We start from the raw sequence: 18,936 nt of genomic DNA, 5'->3' as shown, positions 1-18,936 counted from the left end.
TTCTTAAAAAGAAGGAACGCACTGGTGAGCTCAGCAACACCAAAAGACCCAGAAGACCACGGAAAACAACTGTGGTGGATGACCGAAGAATTCTTTCCCTGGTGAAGAAAACACCCTTCACAACAGTTGGCCAGATCAAGAACACTCTCCAGGAGGTAGGTGTATGTGTGTCAAAGTCAACAGTCAAGAGAAGACTTCACCAGAGTGAATACAGGGGGTTCACCACAAGATGTAAACCATTGGTGAGCCTCAAAAACAGGAAGGCCAGTTTAGAGTTTGCCAAACGACATCTAAAAAAGCCTTCACAGTTCTGGAACAACATCCTATGGACAGATGAGACCAAGATCAACTTGTACCAGAGTGATAGGAAGAGAAGAGTATGGAGAAGGAAAGGAACTGCTCATGATCCTAAGCATACCACCTCATCAGTGAAGCATGGTGGTGGTAGTGTCATGGCGTGGGCATGTATGGCTGCCAATGGAACTGGTTCTCTTGTATTTATTGATGATGAATTCTGAAGTGTTTCGAGCAATATTATCTGCTCATATTCAGCCAAATGCTTCAGAACTCATTGGACGCCGCTTCACAGTGCAGATGGACAATGACCCAAAGCATACTGCACAAGCAACCAAAGTTTAAGGGAAAGAAGTGGAATGTAATGCAATGGCCAAGTCAATCACCTGAACTGAATCCGATTTGAGCATGCGTTTCACTTGCTGAAGACAAAACTGAAGGGAAAATGCCCCAAGAACAAGCAGGAACTGAAGACAGTTGCAGTAGAGGCCTGGCAGAGCATCACCAGGGATGAAACCCAGCGTCTGGTGATGTCTATGCGTTCCAGACTTCAGGCTGTAATTGACTGCAAAGGATTTGCAACCAAGTATTAAAAAGTGAAAGTTTGATTTATGATTATTCTGTCCCATTACTTTTGGTCCCTTAACAAGTGGGAGGCACATATGCAAACTGTTGTTATTCCTACACCGTTCACCTGATTTGGATGTAAATATCCTCAAAGCTGACAGTCTGCAGTTAAAGCACATCTTGTTCGTTTCATTTCAAATCCCTTGTGGTGGTGTATAGAGCCAGAAATGTTAGAATTGTGTCGATGTCCCAATATTTATGGGCCTGACTGTATATATAGCGGGAAAATAAGTATTGAACACGTCACCTTTTTTCTTGCTAAATATATTTCTCACAGTGCTATTAACATGAAATTTTAAATTTTCACCACATGTCTGTAACAACCCTTAAAATCCATACATACAAAGAAACCAAAACAAATAAGTTCAGAAATTAAATTTATGTGTAATAAAATGGAATGACACAGGGAAAAAGTGTTTGAACACGCTAACTGAAATTTATTTAATACTTCATGCAAAATCCTTTGGTAATGACCGCTTCAAGACGGTTCCTGTATAGAGAACCTAGTCGCATGCATTGCTCAGATGTGATTTAGTCCCATTTTTCCACACAGTCTTCAAATCTTGAAGGTTCTGTGGGCTTCTTCTGTAAACTCTGATCTTTTGTTATCTCCACAGATTTTCTTTTGGATTCAAGTCAGGTGATTGGCTTGGCTATTCTAGCAGCTTTATTTTTTTCTTTGAAACCAATTGAGAGTTTCCTTGGCTTTGTGTTTGGGATCATTATCTTGCTGAAATGTCCACCTTGTTTCATCTTAATCCTGGTAGATGGCAGATTTTTATCAAGAATGTCTCGGTACATTTTACCATTCATCCTTCCTTCAATGACCTGAAGTTTGCCAGTACCATATGCTGAAAAACAGCCCCACACCATGATGTTCCCACTTCAACACTTCACTGTTGGTATGGTGTTTTTGGGGTTATGTGCAGTGCAATTAGACCTTCAAACATGGTGTGTATTATGGCATCCAAAGAGTTCAGTTTTGGTCTCCTATGACCAGACTATATTCTCCCAGTCTTTCACAGGCTTGTCTAAATGTTGTACAGCGAAATTTAATAGATTCAACATGCTTTCTCTTCAGCAATGGACTCTTGCATGGTGAGCGTGCATACAGGCCATGGCGGTTGAATGCATTACTTATTTTCTTTGAAATAATTATACCTGCTAATTCCAAGTGTTTCTAAAGCTCTCCTCAAGTTGTCCTTGGCTCTTTAACAACTCTTCTGATCATTCTTTTCACTTCTCTGTCAGAAAGCTTGCGAGGAGCACCTGGTCGTGGCCGGTTTACGGTGAAATGTTCTTTCCACTTCTGGATTATGGCCCCAACAGTGCTCACTGGAATATTTTAGAAAGCCTTCTGTAACCAATGCCATCAGTATATTTCGCAACAATAAGTTTGCGAAGGTCTTGAGAGAGCTCTTTGGTTTTACCCATCATGAGATTTTTCTTGTGTGACACCTTGGTAATGAGACCCCTTTTTATAGACCATGAGTTGAGATTAATTTGCTCTGACAAGGGGCAGGATTGTTCAATTACGGAGATTTCAGCTGGTGTCTTGACTTTCCATGCCTTTTTTGCACCACCCTTTCTTCACATGTTCAATACTTTTTTTTTTTTTTTCCCCCTGCATTCTGTTTTATTACACATAACTTAATTTCTGAACTTTGTTTTGGTTCCCTTGTATGTATGGATTGCATGGGTTGTTTTTGTTCTATAGACTTCAGTGGGACGCTGCAGAAAAGCATGTGATGCGTTTTTAACCTGCCCAGCATCAAGTTGGGGGGGGGGGGGGGGGGAAACAAAACTCTGCAAAAACGCATGTGCAAAAAACGCAAAAAGCACTGCAGAGACAGATCAAATGCAAACTGCATAGGTGTGAATCTAGGCTTAAGAATGCTTTCAAAATATATTTATTTTAATTGTTTTTATCAATATACAACAAAGTGAGCAAACAGAAGAAAAATCCAAGTCAAATTAATATTTGGCGTGTCAACCTTTTGGCTTCAAACCAGCAACAATTCTTACACTTGCACATTTTGTGCACTTGCACAAAGTCAGGGATTTTGTAGGATTAGTCAGGTGTATGATTGACCAGTTATATCAAGCAGGTGCCTAATGGTCCTCAATTTCATATGTAGGTTGAAACAGTCATTAACTCAAACAACTGTGTAGGAGGCCTAAAATTGGATGAGGAACAGCCAAACTCTGTTACTAAGGTGAGGTTGTGGAAGACCGTTTCATGTCACAGGTCACATGCCTGGCAATACTGACCACAGCAACAAGAACCAAGGTAGTTCTACTACATAATCAGTCTATCCTAAGCAAAGATTTCAAAGAAGACTGGGGTTTCAGGATGTGCTGTTGAAGCTCTTTTGAAGAAGCACAAAGAAATGGGCAACAATGAGGACTGTAGACAGAGATCGGCCAAGGAAACTTAACGCAGCAGATGAGACATATGCTTGCTTCCCTTCGACTTTGGAAGATGTTCAGCAGTGCCATCAGCACAGAACTGTCAGACCAGTGTGAACCAGGTGCACCTATCGTTTGTCCGGAGACGTTTGGCCAGAAGTGGTCTTCATGGAGGAATTGCAGCCAAAACGTCATACCACTGATGTGAAAACCAAGGCTGGCAACTCAACTATGCATGAAAACCTAGGAACTGGGGTGCAGAAAAATGGCAGCGGATGTTCTGGACTGATGGGTCAAAATTTTAAATATTTTGGCTGTAGCAGGAGGCAGTTTGTTCACCAAATGGCTGGAGAGTGGTATGAGTGTCTGCAGGCAACAGTGAAGCATAACTACATGGTTGAACTAGATGGACATGTGTCTTTTCAACCAGACTATTTAAAAGGTGGGGAAAAAAGATATAATCATATATACTGTACACAATCTTATTCCCATAGTTGATCCAGAGGAGAGCAAGTAACCCCAGCAAAGCTTGATCCCAGTTCCCAGCAGGGGGAGAAAATCCTTCCTGAGCCCCCAAGAGGCAATCTGATGTTCCCTGGATCAACTTTACCTATAAATATTAGTATCCAGTTATATTCTGTAAATTTTTGAAAGAATTCAGGCCTTTTTAAAAACCATTTGAGCTGGCCAGAACCAGCTCTTGAAGTCTATTCCACATTTTCACTGCTCTTACTGTGAAGAAGCCTTTCTGTATTTGGAAATTAAATCTCCTTTCTTCCAGATGTAAAGGATGCCCCTTGTCCTCTGTGATGACCTTAAAGTAATCTACACGCAGTTCAGCATATGGACCACCTATGTATTCATAAATAATGTATTTATTATACATGTTGATCACATCCCTCCTTAATCTTCTCTTCTCAAGAGAGCGTAAATTCATTTCCTCTTACCTTTCCTCATAGCTGAGCTCCTCCATGCCTCTTGTCAGTTTGATTGCCCTTCTCTGTACTTTCTCCAGTTCCCTGATATCCTTTTTGTGAACTGGTGTCCAAAACTGAACTGCATACTATTCTTGGGTCTTACTAATGATTTGTACAGGAGTAAAATGCTCTCTGGAGTTTTTACCTCTTAATACAAAGGATTTGTGTTTGCTTTAGAAATGACAGCTTGTCATTGTATGCCATTATTAAGCTTATGATCTACCAGAACTCCCAGATCCTTCTCCACCATTGATTCCCCCAGTTGTACTCCCCCCTTAGTATGTATGATGGATGCATATTCTTGGCCTTCAAGTGCATAACTTTACATTTATCAGCATTAAACCTCATTTGTCACATAGTTGCCCAATTAAACAGTGCATTGAGATCGGCTTGTAAGTTGGAGACCTCTTGTAAGAACATTATTCCACTAAATAGCTTGGTGTCACCTGCAAACACTGAAATAGTACTTTTAATCTTTGCAAGTTTGGGGCTGCATTTCTGCAAAGGCATTGGAGATTGGGCAGGATCAATGCTGAGAAATACAGGTAAATACTTATCAGTCAATGTCTTTCAGAACTATCTTCAGCGTAAAGAACAAGGAGTCCTGGAAGTGATTGGCCCCCACAGAGCCCTGATCACAGTATTGTCTGCCTAGGATTACATAAGACAGAAGGATTTGATCTACATCCACAGAAAATGTGGTTGGTTATCAAAGAGGTTTGGAACAACCTACCTGTTCATTTACCTTCACAAACTGTGAAAGTGTACCTAGAAGAATTCAGTTTTTAAGGCAAAGGGTGGTCATACCAAATATTGCATTGTATTTTTCTTTTGTTCATTTACTTTCCATTTTTTTTATTTATTTTAATCAACTGTTGACATTTATATTCCTGAAAGCATTCTTCGTCTACAGCATTTTTCACACCTGCTTAAAGCTTTTGCATAGAGATAGGTGTGTGTCTGTCCCTGTCCGTCCTTAGGTGATGTCTTACTACTTCCCTACAGAAAAATTCTGTGCTTACCTTCTGTATTATTTTACTTTGGATTATTTAATTAACTCAATTTCTTCTAATACAACAGTAGAAGCAGTGCATCCAGATTGGTGCAACCTCTGTAAAAGCTTTGGGGGCTGTACCCAGGCTCCACATTGTGGGGGACAGCCTGTAATGTTCCTTCAGGCACAGGATCCTGCTTTGGCGCTACCTTGGCATTTGGTACAATATGTGTAGTTAGCCGCAGGATGCTGTACAGAACCAGGGTCATTGTTCCTCCTCCATAAAGCCTAGACCTTGAAGACCCCTCTGTAGCTATGCCCACCATGATTGGCAAAGACTGGACCCGAAATAGGGACCAGCAACGTGAAAGGATGAAACCAGGTTTACATTGTATTGGACCAGTACTGTAGCCTCATTTCTTGCAGGGTACTCTGAATAGTGTTTGCATCTGTGTTTGAAATGTAATCAGTTAACAAGGTGTTGTATTGGAAAGGACTAGGTGTAAATCACACCACATGTTACACTATTAGCAGTAGATACTGAGAGGCTCCCTCACTTTCTGCCACTAAATGTCATTTCCGTTTTTTTAATGCAATTTCTGGCTTTTTTTTTTTTCTTTCACTTTATAGCTCTGATAAGGAGCTTTCTTTAGCCCTGCTGCTAAAGTAAACAAAGGGGCGTGGTCACTGGCAAATTGACAGCTCCTTCTTGGAGCTATAAAGTGAAGGAAGGGAAAAAAAAATGGCTATTTGCATTTAAAAACCGGCAATGATATTTAGCGGTGGCAAGTGAGGGAGCCTATTTGTATACACTGCTTACCACCTATCCTGCCTTTCTCCAAATACAACCGTCCATCCACCCCTCAGGCTGCAATTATCGGCATTTTGCCGATAGGGTTATTTTTGGCCAATATGTTTCGGCCATGGAATTTTGGTGCATCCTTACTCAGGATGCTTCCCTTCCACCAGCAAAAAACTCTATTTTAAGACCAGTTCTACATCTGCTTCGAGCTCTATCTGACTAAAGCAGATTTTTCTGCAACTGATAGACTTTTTTGGACAACTAATGACTTTAACTATCGCTGTCCAGAACCTAAAAGTATTAAGCTTCTTCTCCAATATTTTCTGGAGTTGGAAAGTCAAATACCTCCTCTAGAGGATGCAGACCACCATAGGTGGTGTTAGAGAAGGCCACAGTAGATTTCTTACCCCAAGCCTCTCAGACACCTGATGTTATAGCTTCACAAAATGTGCTTGCCAATGTGGATATGACTTCTGCTGTGTGCAAAAAGCCTTTGCATTGTCACACTCAATTCTTCTCTGTCTTGCTATGCACCCTTGGGAATTAAAAGACCTGCTTAGTCTACAGCACTTTCCTATTAATGAACAAATAGATTGGCAATTTGAAACTTGGGTTAACCATGACAAGACTGACTCCCAAGAGTCATTGCCAAACTTATCGAAGCTTATTGAAGCCTGCTAGAAGCTTGCTCTTAGCTGTTGTTGGTGTTTTCCCAGCTAGTGTCAGTACAGTGACTATACAGTATTGACACTGATCACTGTGTTAGTCACTATTGATGTCGGAGTCAGTTAGTGTACGTCCCAGCCAGTGTCTTGTAGCACACCACGCTATTGAAGGCCAACTATAAGTCGCTGATCACCGCCATTACTAGTATAGTGTCATAGCTGTATAAATTCCAGTGTGTGTAATATATACCTTAGTTTTGAAGAAAAAAAACATTTCTTCAGAAATTTAGTCCAGTCTTTTTCATTTTATATTGCAAAAAAATAATAAACCCAGTGGTGATCAAATACCAGCAAAAGAGTTCAATTTGTGTTGCATGATCATGCAATTGTCAAAGCACAGTGCTGGAGGGTAAAACCTTCCAGAGCTGAAATGGTTATAGGGTTTCTTGTCTGAAAAAAGGTTGAGAAACCCTGAACTAAGGGATAAAACCCCTCCAGCACTCTTATGTGCCCCCACTAACAGATCACTGGGTGTTTCTTGAGCATTCTGATTTCAAGCCCATTTCCCAGCTTTGCCAGGTCGCTGCCTGATGTTCAGTACATTCTCCCGGTTTCCACCAGGTAGCTGTCTAAACGTCTGTGTAGCTTTTGGCTGCAAGGTTCTTGCAGCAGCACTCTGAATTGGGTCTATTGACTTATTAGCACGGTTCTGTTTCCTTGTTGCCCACCCTTGTGCATTGCTTTGTTGACGTCCCAGGTTCTATGAATATCCAGCTTGTCCCGTACAATTCTAAAATTAGAGGCATTTTAACTTGTATCTTGGATGACACAGGCCACCCTGCCCTTTGTTACGGTGTTACTCTGCATTGCTTGCTAGGATGACACAGGCCACCCTGCCCTTTGTTACGGTGTTACTCTGCATTGCTTGCTAGAACACACACAAAAAAGGGTTTCACTGAGTGAGGTAGGGTTATGGGGTACACCCAGGGGGCATGTCAAGCAAAGCTTTGCCTGTGATCACCTGAAGGTAGCAGTCTATATCCCAGACTTGGAAATAGAGTGTGTGTGTGTGTGTGTGAATGAAAAAAATGTGCATGTAATATAGGGACAAAACAATGCCACGTGGAGAACAGAGACTAAATGTAGCAGTCATTTTGTAATATTTTTCCATACCTGGAATATTTTGCTTCACTGATCACTATTTTAATAAAAAAATTTTTGCATGTCAAATACAGCAAACCACGGTTAACCAGACTGCATCACCAGGAAAGTCTGCAGTAATGGATTTAACTTCGAACTCTAGCCCAAATTCAGTAGCTTACAGGTAAGCTGGAATGTAGCAAGTGATTACTTTAATGTGGTATTAAGATGCTGAACTTTTATTTTTTTTTTTTTTTTTTGTCCATCATGCTTACCTGCTCTCTGAAATGGTTTTGCATGGAGTAGTCCTGATCCTTCTTGGGTTTCCCTCTGGCACTCCTGGCTTCTCTTCGGCAAGTAGGAAACTATTTTCTATGATGGCACTTGTGCAGACTCAATTCTGAGCCCCTCTGCCTGTGTCCATAGACAGCGAAGCGAGGCCCCCCTCCCCTGTTCCCTCATCACAGGATTTAGTTAACGGCAGCCGGAAACAATGGCTCCCACTGCTATCAGTCTGCCCTGTGAGGAGGGAGAGCTGCTGCTCTCAGGCACAGCCCTGGAATGAGTTCAGGCTTGGTTAAGTATTGAAGAAAGCTGGGGGGAATCCCTGTTGCAAAAGGTTTTTTACCTTAATGCAGAGAATGCATTAAGATTTAAAAAAAACAAAAAAAAAACCAAACTGAAGCCTTTTAAACCCAAACATTGCAAACACTGTTTGTCATTTATTGTTTTCTTCATATTTCTTCATATTGGCAGGCATTTGGTAGCAGACGTGTTAATTATTTATTTTTTTAAGCCATATGTTCAAATTATCATTTTTGGTTTTCTAATAAAGTGTCTCCTAATCACATACAGCAAACATACCCTGAAAATACTATTTGTATGTGTTCTTTAGACTCCCTTGGCATTAGGCATACATGTATCCATTTTTCCCTAGGGGAAAGGGGGGGGGGGTAGTATAAGTATTTGCATTACAAGAATTCATTTTTGGCGCATAGTTAATTAGCGTTGACTGACGCCATAGTTGTCTCAGCTGTTTGCCATGCAGTATTAGAGCAAATGTTTGTTAAATCAAAATCCGTAAAACCTACACACCTCTTTAGTGTTCACACAATATAATCTTCTAAGTGTTACTATTAAATATAAAATAGACTGCGTCCAGTCATAGACTAATGCCACATAGACCTAGCCTCAAAATCACATGTGCACAGACAAAAATGTGTCCAATTGTAAATTGGTAATATATTACAAACCTTTTACTGCTTATCGCTTTAGCATTAAGGATAGCCCTAGAATATTTGCCATATGTGGATGTTTGAAGTGTGCAGTACATCTAAAACCAAAGCTTTGTCCTTGTAACTATTGTAACTGGGACTCAATAGGAGAGAGTAGTTTCAGAATTGTGTGTTGTCACTTTAACAGGAGTAGAGGGGGAAGACCTTTTTATGGAGAAAACTGTCTGAGTGGTTATCTTTCAGCTGTCACACTTTGACAATTGCGCGCTCATGCAACACTGTACCCATATGACATTTTTAGCATTTTTTTTAGACCACTTTCTTTTGGTGGTATTTAACCATTAGCCGCCCGGCCAATGGCCGTTTGGCGGCTTCAAACGTGTTGCTGCATTCCGGGTGCATGCCATTTGGCGTGCTCCCGCACATGCGCAGTTTGCGCTAATGCAGAGCGGCGCAGCAGCGTGATCTGTCACCGGCCGTGCACCTCGGACACGGCCGATGACAGATCCGAGTACCGGCTCCCGTTGCTGGTACCATGTGACCCGCTGTGACCAATCACAGCAGGTCACATGACAGTTGTATACAATGGATGGCTTCATTCATGCCATCCATTGTATACTAGTGCCTAGCTGTGAATGGTCACAGCTAATCACATGCACATGTCATGTGATTAGCTGTGATCAAATCACAGCTAAGCACACAAAAAAAAAAGCTGAATGAATCGATGTCTTTCAGGTAAATGCTTGCTTATAGCAAAGTAATTCTTTGCTATAAGCAAATTGTGTAAAAAAAAAAAAAAATACTGATCACTTCCCCAAAGTAGTACAATGTTACTATGGTAACATTGTACTACTTTGGTCACAGTAAAATATGAAAAATAAATCTTAAAAAAATGTAATAAAAAATTTAAAATAAAAAAAAATTAAAATATATATATATTTTTTTTTCATACTGTCACCAGTCAGTGTCCCTGTTCACTGCCATGCTAGTTATATGATGACGCTGTACTGCACTGGTGACAGTATGTAAAAAAAAAAAAAAAAAAAAAAAGTGAAATTTTTTTTAATTTTTTCATTTTCCGAAAAATTATGACAAAAAAATTTAACTTAAAAAAACTCGCCATGCCTCTTATGAAGTACGTCGGACTGTCTACTCTGCAAAAGGGGGTCATTTGGGGATATCTGTACTATTCTGACATTCTTGGACCTCAAGAAATTAGATTGGCTGTCAGTACTTCAGGATTGATCAATTTTCAGATATATACCAAAGTTTGTGAACTCTATAACTTTCCTACAAAATAATACATCCTAATTTGGGTTATTTTCACCAAAGACATGTAGCAGAATACATCTCGGCCTAAATGTATGAACAATTATTTATTTGTAAACTTTTATAACAGAAACAAAGAAAAATGTGGGGTTTTTTTTCAAAATTTTTGGTTTTTTTTTGTTAATTTAGCAAAAAATAAAATCCCCAGCGGTGATTAAATACCACCAAAAGAAAGCTCTAGTTGTGTGAAGAAAATGATAAAATTTTAGTTTGGGTACAGTGTTGTATGACTGCGCAATTGTCATTCAAAGTGTGAGAGCGCTGAAACCTGAAAAATGGCCTGGGCAGGAAGGTGTAAAATTGCACGGTATTGAAATGGTTAATCACCTCTGGGTTCTTTTTTTTTTTTTTTTATAAACCAAAAACTGAAAATTTTGAAAATGTTTTTTCTTAGTTTTTGTTATACAATTTTGTAAATAGGTGATTTTTCTCCACTGATGTACGCTAATGAGGCTGATGGGCACTGATGAGGCACTAGTAGGTGGCACTGAAAGGCAGCACTCGTATATGGCACTGATTGGCGACACTGGCACTGTTAGGTGGCACTGACTGGCAGCACTGATAGGTGGCACTGAAAGGCAGCTCAGATGGGTACTGTGCCATTGATGTGCACTGGTAGGCACTGATATGTGGCACTCATGGGCACTGGCAGGTGGAATTGATTATGAGCACTGACAGCTAGCATTGATGGACACTGACAGGTGGCACTGCTGGGGCTACACTGATCATCAGGGCACACTGATCATCAGTGCCCTGATGATCCGTGTACATATCCCCTCCGAGGAATGCCGGCTATCCTCACGTCTTGAGCTGTCAGCGTGACAGCTTGTGAGGAGAGAAATGCCTATATCCAGCATTTCCCTATTTTACATCCGATCAGCTGTGATTGAACACAGCTGATCACATGACCGAGCTGACATCTTCGGCTCTTTCCATTGATCGGTGATCCTGGAGCTGCACACGCACAGTTACAGTGGGAGGACGTCACATGCCGTCCTCCCATAATGAGAGAACCGCTTTATGCCTGTCATTACCTTATATGGCGGGCGGGAGGCGGTTAAAGGTGTATTTCCTTAATGTGTATTAGGGTGAATTATTCCCATTCTGTGAATGGTGACACAGGACCTGGAGATCACTGCTTTCACTGTAATAGTGCAAGAGTACTACAGTGATTTTCTGATTCCCCAGCAGGGGAGTATGCATGTAGGTGATCGAACACAGAAGTTGTCCTCCCTCCCCATAGTCTTCTGGGACACGGGACCATTCACAAAGCGCAGTGCTACCCGCACATGTGCAGTGGGCACCCGACTGTGAAGTAGCAAGCTGTCTAAGCCGGGTGCCCACACTTAGGATGCCGAAGAGCGAGGATAGCCAGTGAAACCGGCTGCGGTGAGTACACCACTGGATTATGGGACATGTGAGTGGCGGTTTTTAAAAGTCAGCTACCGTTTTTGTAGCTGCTGACATTTAATTTTTAAAATTGAAGCTCTGCTTCAAGCTGAACAGTGAATTTGGATTTTGTGTAGATTTACATATAGATGTACTGTATAGATTTGATACTGTTGCACAAATTTTATAAACCATTCAACATGTATTAAAATTACCATAATTTTATTCTAAATGTCCTCTGCTTCCAGAAAGTATATATTGTTTTGGATGTTAAGTCAATTTCCATGCAAAATAGTACTTTATCATGTGTGGGGGGAAAAAAATTGAGGGGGGCAGGGGGGTTCCTGGCAACGAAAAGGGTCAGATCATTACTTTCAATGCCATAACATTTTAAAACGTTTTTTTTAAATGTAAAAAAATCTTATTAACAGGAAGCTATTGTTGATTTCTAGAACCTTTTTGACTGCTTTCTCCCCAGTTACAATATTTGTTTCCGCTTTGTTCTGTAGGAGTTCAGGCACTGTGAGACAAATGTTAGAATCAAAACGAAGTGTGGGGGAAACAACTTCAACAAATATGCAGATGTCAGCTGCTGGTAAGGCACTTTTTATCACCCATTGGTGGAAACAGGAACTCTATAATCGAGTTTTTCTGCACCTACAGAAGGTTGGGACACTTTCCATTGTTTCAAAGGGATTGGATACCTTCTTCAGCTACATTGAAAACAGTAACCCCTTTTCTTGCAAGCCTTTACTTGAATCAAGATTTAGTTGCTTCGCTGCTAATGTGTTGTGTGGTGTTTTTTTGTTTTTGGTTTTTTTTGTTTTGTTTTTTTACTTCAGTTCCTTGTGTACTGCTTAAAGGCAAAACTTTTTTTTTTTTTTTCATTTTGAATAAGATTAAGGGAGGGTTATAACTCTGTTGTTTGTCTTCAGTTTTGAGATTTCTTTTCACTTTCAGTACAAATGGAGAAGATACATTTCCCAAATGGGGACACATACAGCAATAAAAGCTTGACTGGTGTTCGAATCCCTCTCCACTCCATCCAAAATCTTACAAAAAGTTACCTTCAGTTATACTTTAGGCAGGTCTGTACTAGGGATGCACCGAAATTTTGGAAACCGAAACCTATCGGCCGAAAATTGCTCTATCGGCATGTTGATAATAGGAAAAATTGTGCTGATACAGGGGACTGTATGTACTGCAGATGTGGGGGGAGGGGGGGGGGGCAGAGAAAGGCAGGAGAGGAGCAGTGTATACATATAGTGATTGGCTGTCACTATATGTCAGTGCCAATTTTTAAATGTAATTAACAGATTTTTTTTTTTCTTTACTATAGCTCAGAGAATGAGCTGTTGCTCTCCTTCAGCTAAAAGAAACTGTTTTGCTTTAGCTCCAGGGAAAGTGACAGCTCATTATCTGTGCTATAGTGAAGAAAAAAAGAAGCCAGCAATTGCCTTTTAAAATCCGTCACTGGTATATAGTGACAGCCAGTGAGGGAGCCTTTCTGTATACACTGCTCCTCTCCTGCTCCCTCCTTGCAAACACTGCCCCCTACAAAGAGGACCTTTCACTCATATGCTATCACATAGGGGACTATTGGTCTCCTATGTGAAAGCAATAAAATCATAAGTTAAAAATATCTACATGAAAGTAGAAAATACAAAACAAATTGGAGCCTCCCCACATACGCAGACATTTCGGTTTTGGTTCCGGTTCGGTTTTCGGCCGCATGCATTCTGAATTTTCAGTATCAGTTTCGGCACCAGAATTTTTCATTTCGGTGCACCACTAGTCTGTACATGGCTGCTCTCCAGATTAGCAGATGCTCAGCAATGGCTTTGAAGGCAATACCCAAACTCTACCAGACAAGTGCAGGGCTAGCCTGGGGGCACTGTTCTCCCTGTTTGGTGCTGCGGAGCACTGTCAGGTTCCAGTGCCATGACACAGCCCTTGGTGTGACCCCCCCCTCTCTGAAGCCTTACTTGTGAGTAAGGTCTTTTGGGCTGAAACATCAGGGGCTACCTCATTGATGCACTGTCGGGGCACCATTTTTTTAATTTCCTGTCACTACTGGCTTACTGCAGCATGGGTTTCAGCTCCGATGCCATCCATCCAAAAACAGAACTCTCTGTGGTTTTGTGTTTTGCTGACGATTTTGGTGGTGCATATTTTGCTGACAATTTGATGCAACAAATGCCTATTAGAAACTAGTTTATATTTACACAGTATAAACCAGCCTTTTTCACTCAGGGTGCTTTGGTTTCTTCAGGAGTTCCTTGGCAAAATAAATTTGCCCAAAAATTGTATTCAAGCCAGTGGGTGGATCAAGCTTGCCTTTTAGATATGCAAAGCCACAGGTTTTCATTGGGCATCATTACAACCTTCTAGCAGCTGGTGTTCTAACAACCAATGATGTCATTGGTAAGGAGAACGTCGAGCACATGCACAGCATCCTTGCTTGCCCCTCCCTTGCTTTGGTGTATTTGCTTTGAAAGAATATATTTTCTCTGTTGGGTGTCCTACATGTGTGGATGTTGCTGCATTATATAAAACTATTAGTTTAGTTACATTTTGGAATGGGGTGCCTAAAGATTGTGCATAATTTTAAAGGGTGGCTTGACTGGAAAAAGGTTGAGAAACACTGGTATAAACAAATGTTTAAAATGGCCAAAGTCAAAACAGCGGGACAAAATGTAAAGAACAGAAGCATTATATACTTGAGGCACCCTGGGATACAGTGGGTAAGCAAGTTCTACATCAATCTGTGACAAACCCTAGACATGGCAAGTTTGTGCCTATAGTGGGAGTGGGTTAAATGGGGATGATTAAACAGAACCCTTGCCTGTTTGCTGTATACACTGCACATAGTGTTCATTGAAAAAGTATTCATACCGCTTGAAATGTTCCACATTTTGTCATGTTACAACCAAAAACATAAATGTATTTTATTGGGATTTTATGTGATGGACCAACATAAAGTGGCATGTAATTGTAAAGTGGAATGAAAATGGTTTTCAAAATGTTTTACAAATATCTGTAAAGTGTGGCGTGCATTTGTATTCAGCCCCCCTGAGTCAATAAGTTGTAGAGCCACCTTTTGCAGCATTTACAGGTGCAAGTCTCTTTGGGGATGTCTCTAGAGTGAAATTTTGGACCATTCTTTGCAAAATCGCTCAAGCTCTGTCAGATTGGATGGAGAGCGTCTGTGAACAGCAATTGTGCAGTTTTGCCACAGATTCTCAATTGGATTTAGGTCTGGACTTTGGGCCATTTTAACATAAATATGCTTTGATCTAAAACATTCCATTGTAGCTCTGGCTGTATGTTTAGAGTTGTTGTCCTGCTGGAAGGTGAACCTCCGCCCCAGTCTCAGGTCTTTTTTGCAGACTTAACAGGTTTTCTTCTAAAATATGTATTTGGCTCCATCCATCTTCCCATCAACTCTGACCAGCTTCCTTGTCCCTGCTGAAGAAAAGAATCCCCACAACATGATGCTGCCACCACCATGTTTCATGGTGGGGGTGGTGTGCTCAGGGTGATGTGCAGTGTTGGTTTTCCCCCACACATATCTGTTTTTTAGGCCAAAAAGTTGAATTTTGGTCTCATCTGACCAGAGCATCTTCTGACTTTGCAGTTTGCAAGAAGCCATGTGGGGGACACAGCAAAACAAACGGGACTTCTTGTGGCTTTCTTTCAACAATGGCTTTCTTCTTGCCACTCTTCCATAAAGGCCAGATTTGTGGAGTGTACGACTAATAGTTGCCCTATGGACAGATTCTCCCACCTGAGCTGTGGATCTCTGCAACTCCCCCAGAGTTGCTATGGGCCTCTTGGCTTACATCGACATTAAATTACTGACTTGACCCAGGCTCAGGCAGTAACCACAAGCAACCATCCTCTAGAGCCAAGTGCTTTGTTTCAATTCTGCTGCTTGCATTCCTTCACAACAACCCTGTTACAGATAGTTTCGGCATGCATTAGATTATCCTATTACACGCTGGGGATTGGAGTGTGGACAGGCGATGGGGATCGGAGGCCTAACAGATACAGCCTCCATCCTTTTTTATGCTTCAGTGAATGGGGTCTGTTTTGGGAGCTGGGAAAGGGCACGGGTACTGCTGCATGCTTTGCCAGTTAGCTAGAGCATTTGATGGACTGTTTCCTGTTTGGGAGCTTTTGCTCCTAAAACCTTCCTATTACACCTGTTGTTTGAATCACTCCTCTGAGAGCTGGAAATGCCCCTGAAAGATCCTTGGCCCCTCCTGACAATGTATCAGAAGTTATAGATTGTGATATCTCCCAAGTGTAGATGCACCAGTTATCCACATTTAACAGACATGCTACCAGATGGGTTAGAGGTGTTCTCTTCTAAGGCAGGTTGCAAAAATAGGATGGAGAGCCACTCTAGTGAAACTGGGTTATGAGGAGGGAATTTAGCAGTGCCCTTATCTGCCAAACTGTCAGAATAGATGAACTCATTTTTGAGGATTCCTCTATCACTAGGGCAGGTTCTGTTGTCATGGAGAGATTGGAACAAATGTCTGAAGACTTGTGCTTCAGTTTTGTTGCCTTGCTACAAGCATCTAAGCTTGTGTCTAGCATAGAACTAATGATGGTTCAAATATGTAGGGCTGTGTGCTTGGGATGCAAATGTTTTCCTTTGGTTATTGACACTGTCATTAATGATGCCAGCAGTGGCAGGGGCGTGCTCCTGCTTCAGTGGAGAGTCTGTAGGGGGTCGAAGTACCCCATTTTGCTCCCTCTTTTACAGCTGCAGTTGTTGCATGTAGACACTCATAGCTTGCTTCTCAATCAGAGGTGTCTTCCAACCTCTCTGGTAACCCTTCTGCATAAAGGTTTATCCCCACTTCAGGTGGAGTTCTATTTTGTTTAGCCATCTGTGTTTTTGGGCAGTGTGCCTCCCCAGCATTTGGGGCTCAGGTCCCCCCCTGAAGCCATCAAGCTAAATCCCTGCACTTAAAGCATAAATAAGCCAATAAAAAATATATAGCATATACACAAGCTGTGTTCTTTAAAAATTACCTTTCCTTTTCAATCTGCAGCCCTGTAATGTTCTGTAAAATTCAATATGGCAATCTGGAGGCGTTCTGTATGTTTGTGTTTTTTATGATTGTAAAGAGCTATTTACAAACTACAGTAAAAACGTTTTATGTATTCAAAGTTGTTTTCTTTACATTTTAGTGCTGCCTACTACATCTACTACCCCAAACTCTTCTAATTTACCATTACGGACATCAACTGCTCCACAAATACCAGTCAGCCAGTCATCTAGTAGTACTCTTCAAACCAGAGCACCACCTGATTGGAAGCTTATTCAGCAAAAAAGTAGGTTTTTAACTATTTCAACTTTTTTTTTTTTCTTTGCCAATGATATAAACCTTTAAAAATACTTTTTAATGTCTAGATGCTTGTTAATGCAAATATTTTTTTACATTACAGTTAACGCTCAAAACACTCAAAGCGCTCAGTCCAAACCTAATCCACCAGTTACTTCATCTCCAGTTATTCCTTCTGTTCTCGCTGCATCTAGTACTGCAACAGTTGTTGGAAACAGTCAGGTATCAACCAGCAGCACCCAGCCAGTGTCTGTTTCCCTACAGTCTTTGCCAGTTATTCTGCATGTTCCAGTTGCTATGCCTTCTCAGTCGCAGATCCTCCAAGGTACCACAGGGACATTGGTGACTAATCAGCAGTCTGGCAATGTTGAATTCATCCCAGTACAAAATCAGTCTACAACCGGTAATCTTACAAAGACACCTGTGACATTACCTGTAACAAAAGCAGTCAACAGCACTTCAATGCCTAGTCCAAGCATTCAGAGGAATTCGCCAGCCTCCAGTTCTGTTCCTTCTACTTTGGCTGTACAGGCTATCCCTTCAAATCATCCAGTTACATTATCTTCCAGGCAATCCCTGCCATCTGTGGGATCTTCTGGCATCTATAGCCAAACTAGTAATCGAAGTACAGCACAGTTGAAATCGCCGGTATCTGGCTTTAACAATTCATCTGAATCATCTGTTAGGACAGGTAAGTAAACGTGTTTAATAAATCTATCAACTTAATCTCAAACTGTAAATCTGTATTAAAGTGAATGTATTCTAAAATTTCAAATCTGCAGGACACCCTTTAGCATTCACACTTTCAGCAAATGTTCTATCTTTTCAGTTATGAAAATGTGTGTGTGTGTGTGTGCAGTATTAGCCCTCTTCAGGGACTGTGGTTGAGCTCTGCAGTCACTTTTGCAACAGTTGTTTTTTGATTTCAAGTCACAATCCTGTGCAATGTCGTTATTTTTCTCCTTTCTTTCTTTTTCTTTCTCTCTCTCTCTCTCTCTCTCTCTCTCTCTCTCTCTCTCTCTTTCTCTCTTTCTCTCTTTCTCTCTTTCTTTTTCTCTTTCTCTCTTTCTTTTTCTCTCTCTTTCTTTCTTTTTCTCTCTTTCTTTCTTTCTTTCTTTCTTTTTCTCTCTCTCTCTCTTTCTCTCTTTTTCTTTCTCTCTCTTTCTCTCTCTCTCTCTCTCTTTCTCTCTTTTTCTTTCTCTCTCTTTCTCTCTCTCTCTCTCTCTCTCTTTCTCTCTTTTTCTTTCTCTCTCTTTCTCTCTCTTTCTCTCTCTCTCTTTCTCTCTCTCTCTCTCTCTCTCTCTCTCTCTCTCTCTCTCTCTCTCTCTCTCTCTCTCTCTCTCTCTCTCTCTCTCTCTCTCTCTCTCTCTCTCTCTCTCTCTCTCTCTCTCTCTCTCTCTCTCTCTCTCTCTCTCTCTCTCTCTCTCTCTCTCTCTCTCTCTCTCTCTCTCTCTCTCTCTCTCTCTCTCTCTCTCTCTCTCTCTCTCTCTCTCTCTCTCTCTCTCTTTCTTCTCTCCTATCAATCGTATTTTTTTTTTTTTTTGGGGGGGGGGTGCCTGTATTGGTGTCATGATGCACATTGATGTGTGGAATAGGCATATACACAAAGAAACCCAGCACAGTCCAGTGATATTGAAAGTCTCCAAAAGACGTGTAATACAGCTATCGATGGTCCTGGAGCACTATAGTCACTTGAATAGCCACCATTCTAATGG

General features: G+C 41.1%; 1 protein-coding gene across 2 annotated transcripts in view; it reads left to right on the top strand.

Annotated features, from left to right (window-relative positions):
• ATF7IP (activating transcription factor 7 interacting protein) overlaps nucleotides 1-18,936 on the top strand; it is a 142,394-nt gene that overhangs the window by 86,053 nt on the left and 37,405 nt on the right. For both annotated transcript variants that reach the window (XM_089687693.1, XM_089687694.1), the window contains exons 7-10: nucleotides 8,004-8,092; nucleotides 12,371-12,456; nucleotides 17,067-17,210; nucleotides 17,325-17,912. In XM_089687693.1, coding sequence (XP_089543819.1) covers nucleotides 8,004-8,092; nucleotides 12,371-12,456; nucleotides 17,067-17,210; nucleotides 17,325-17,912 — 907 coding nt within the window. The remainder of the gene's footprint in view (nucleotides 1-8,003; nucleotides 8,093-12,370; nucleotides 12,457-17,066; nucleotides 17,211-17,324; nucleotides 17,913-18,936) is intronic.

This window comes from Staurois parvus, unplaced genomic scaffold (assembly GCF_062004578.1).
Source record: "Staurois parvus isolate SC_StPar_1 unplaced genomic scaffold, SC_StPar_1.0 ptg000436l, whole genome shotgun sequence".
NCBI lineage: Eukaryota > Metazoa > Chordata > Amphibia > Anura > Ranidae > Staurois > Staurois parvus.
This window is presented reverse-complemented; position numbering and strand designations above follow the sequence as displayed.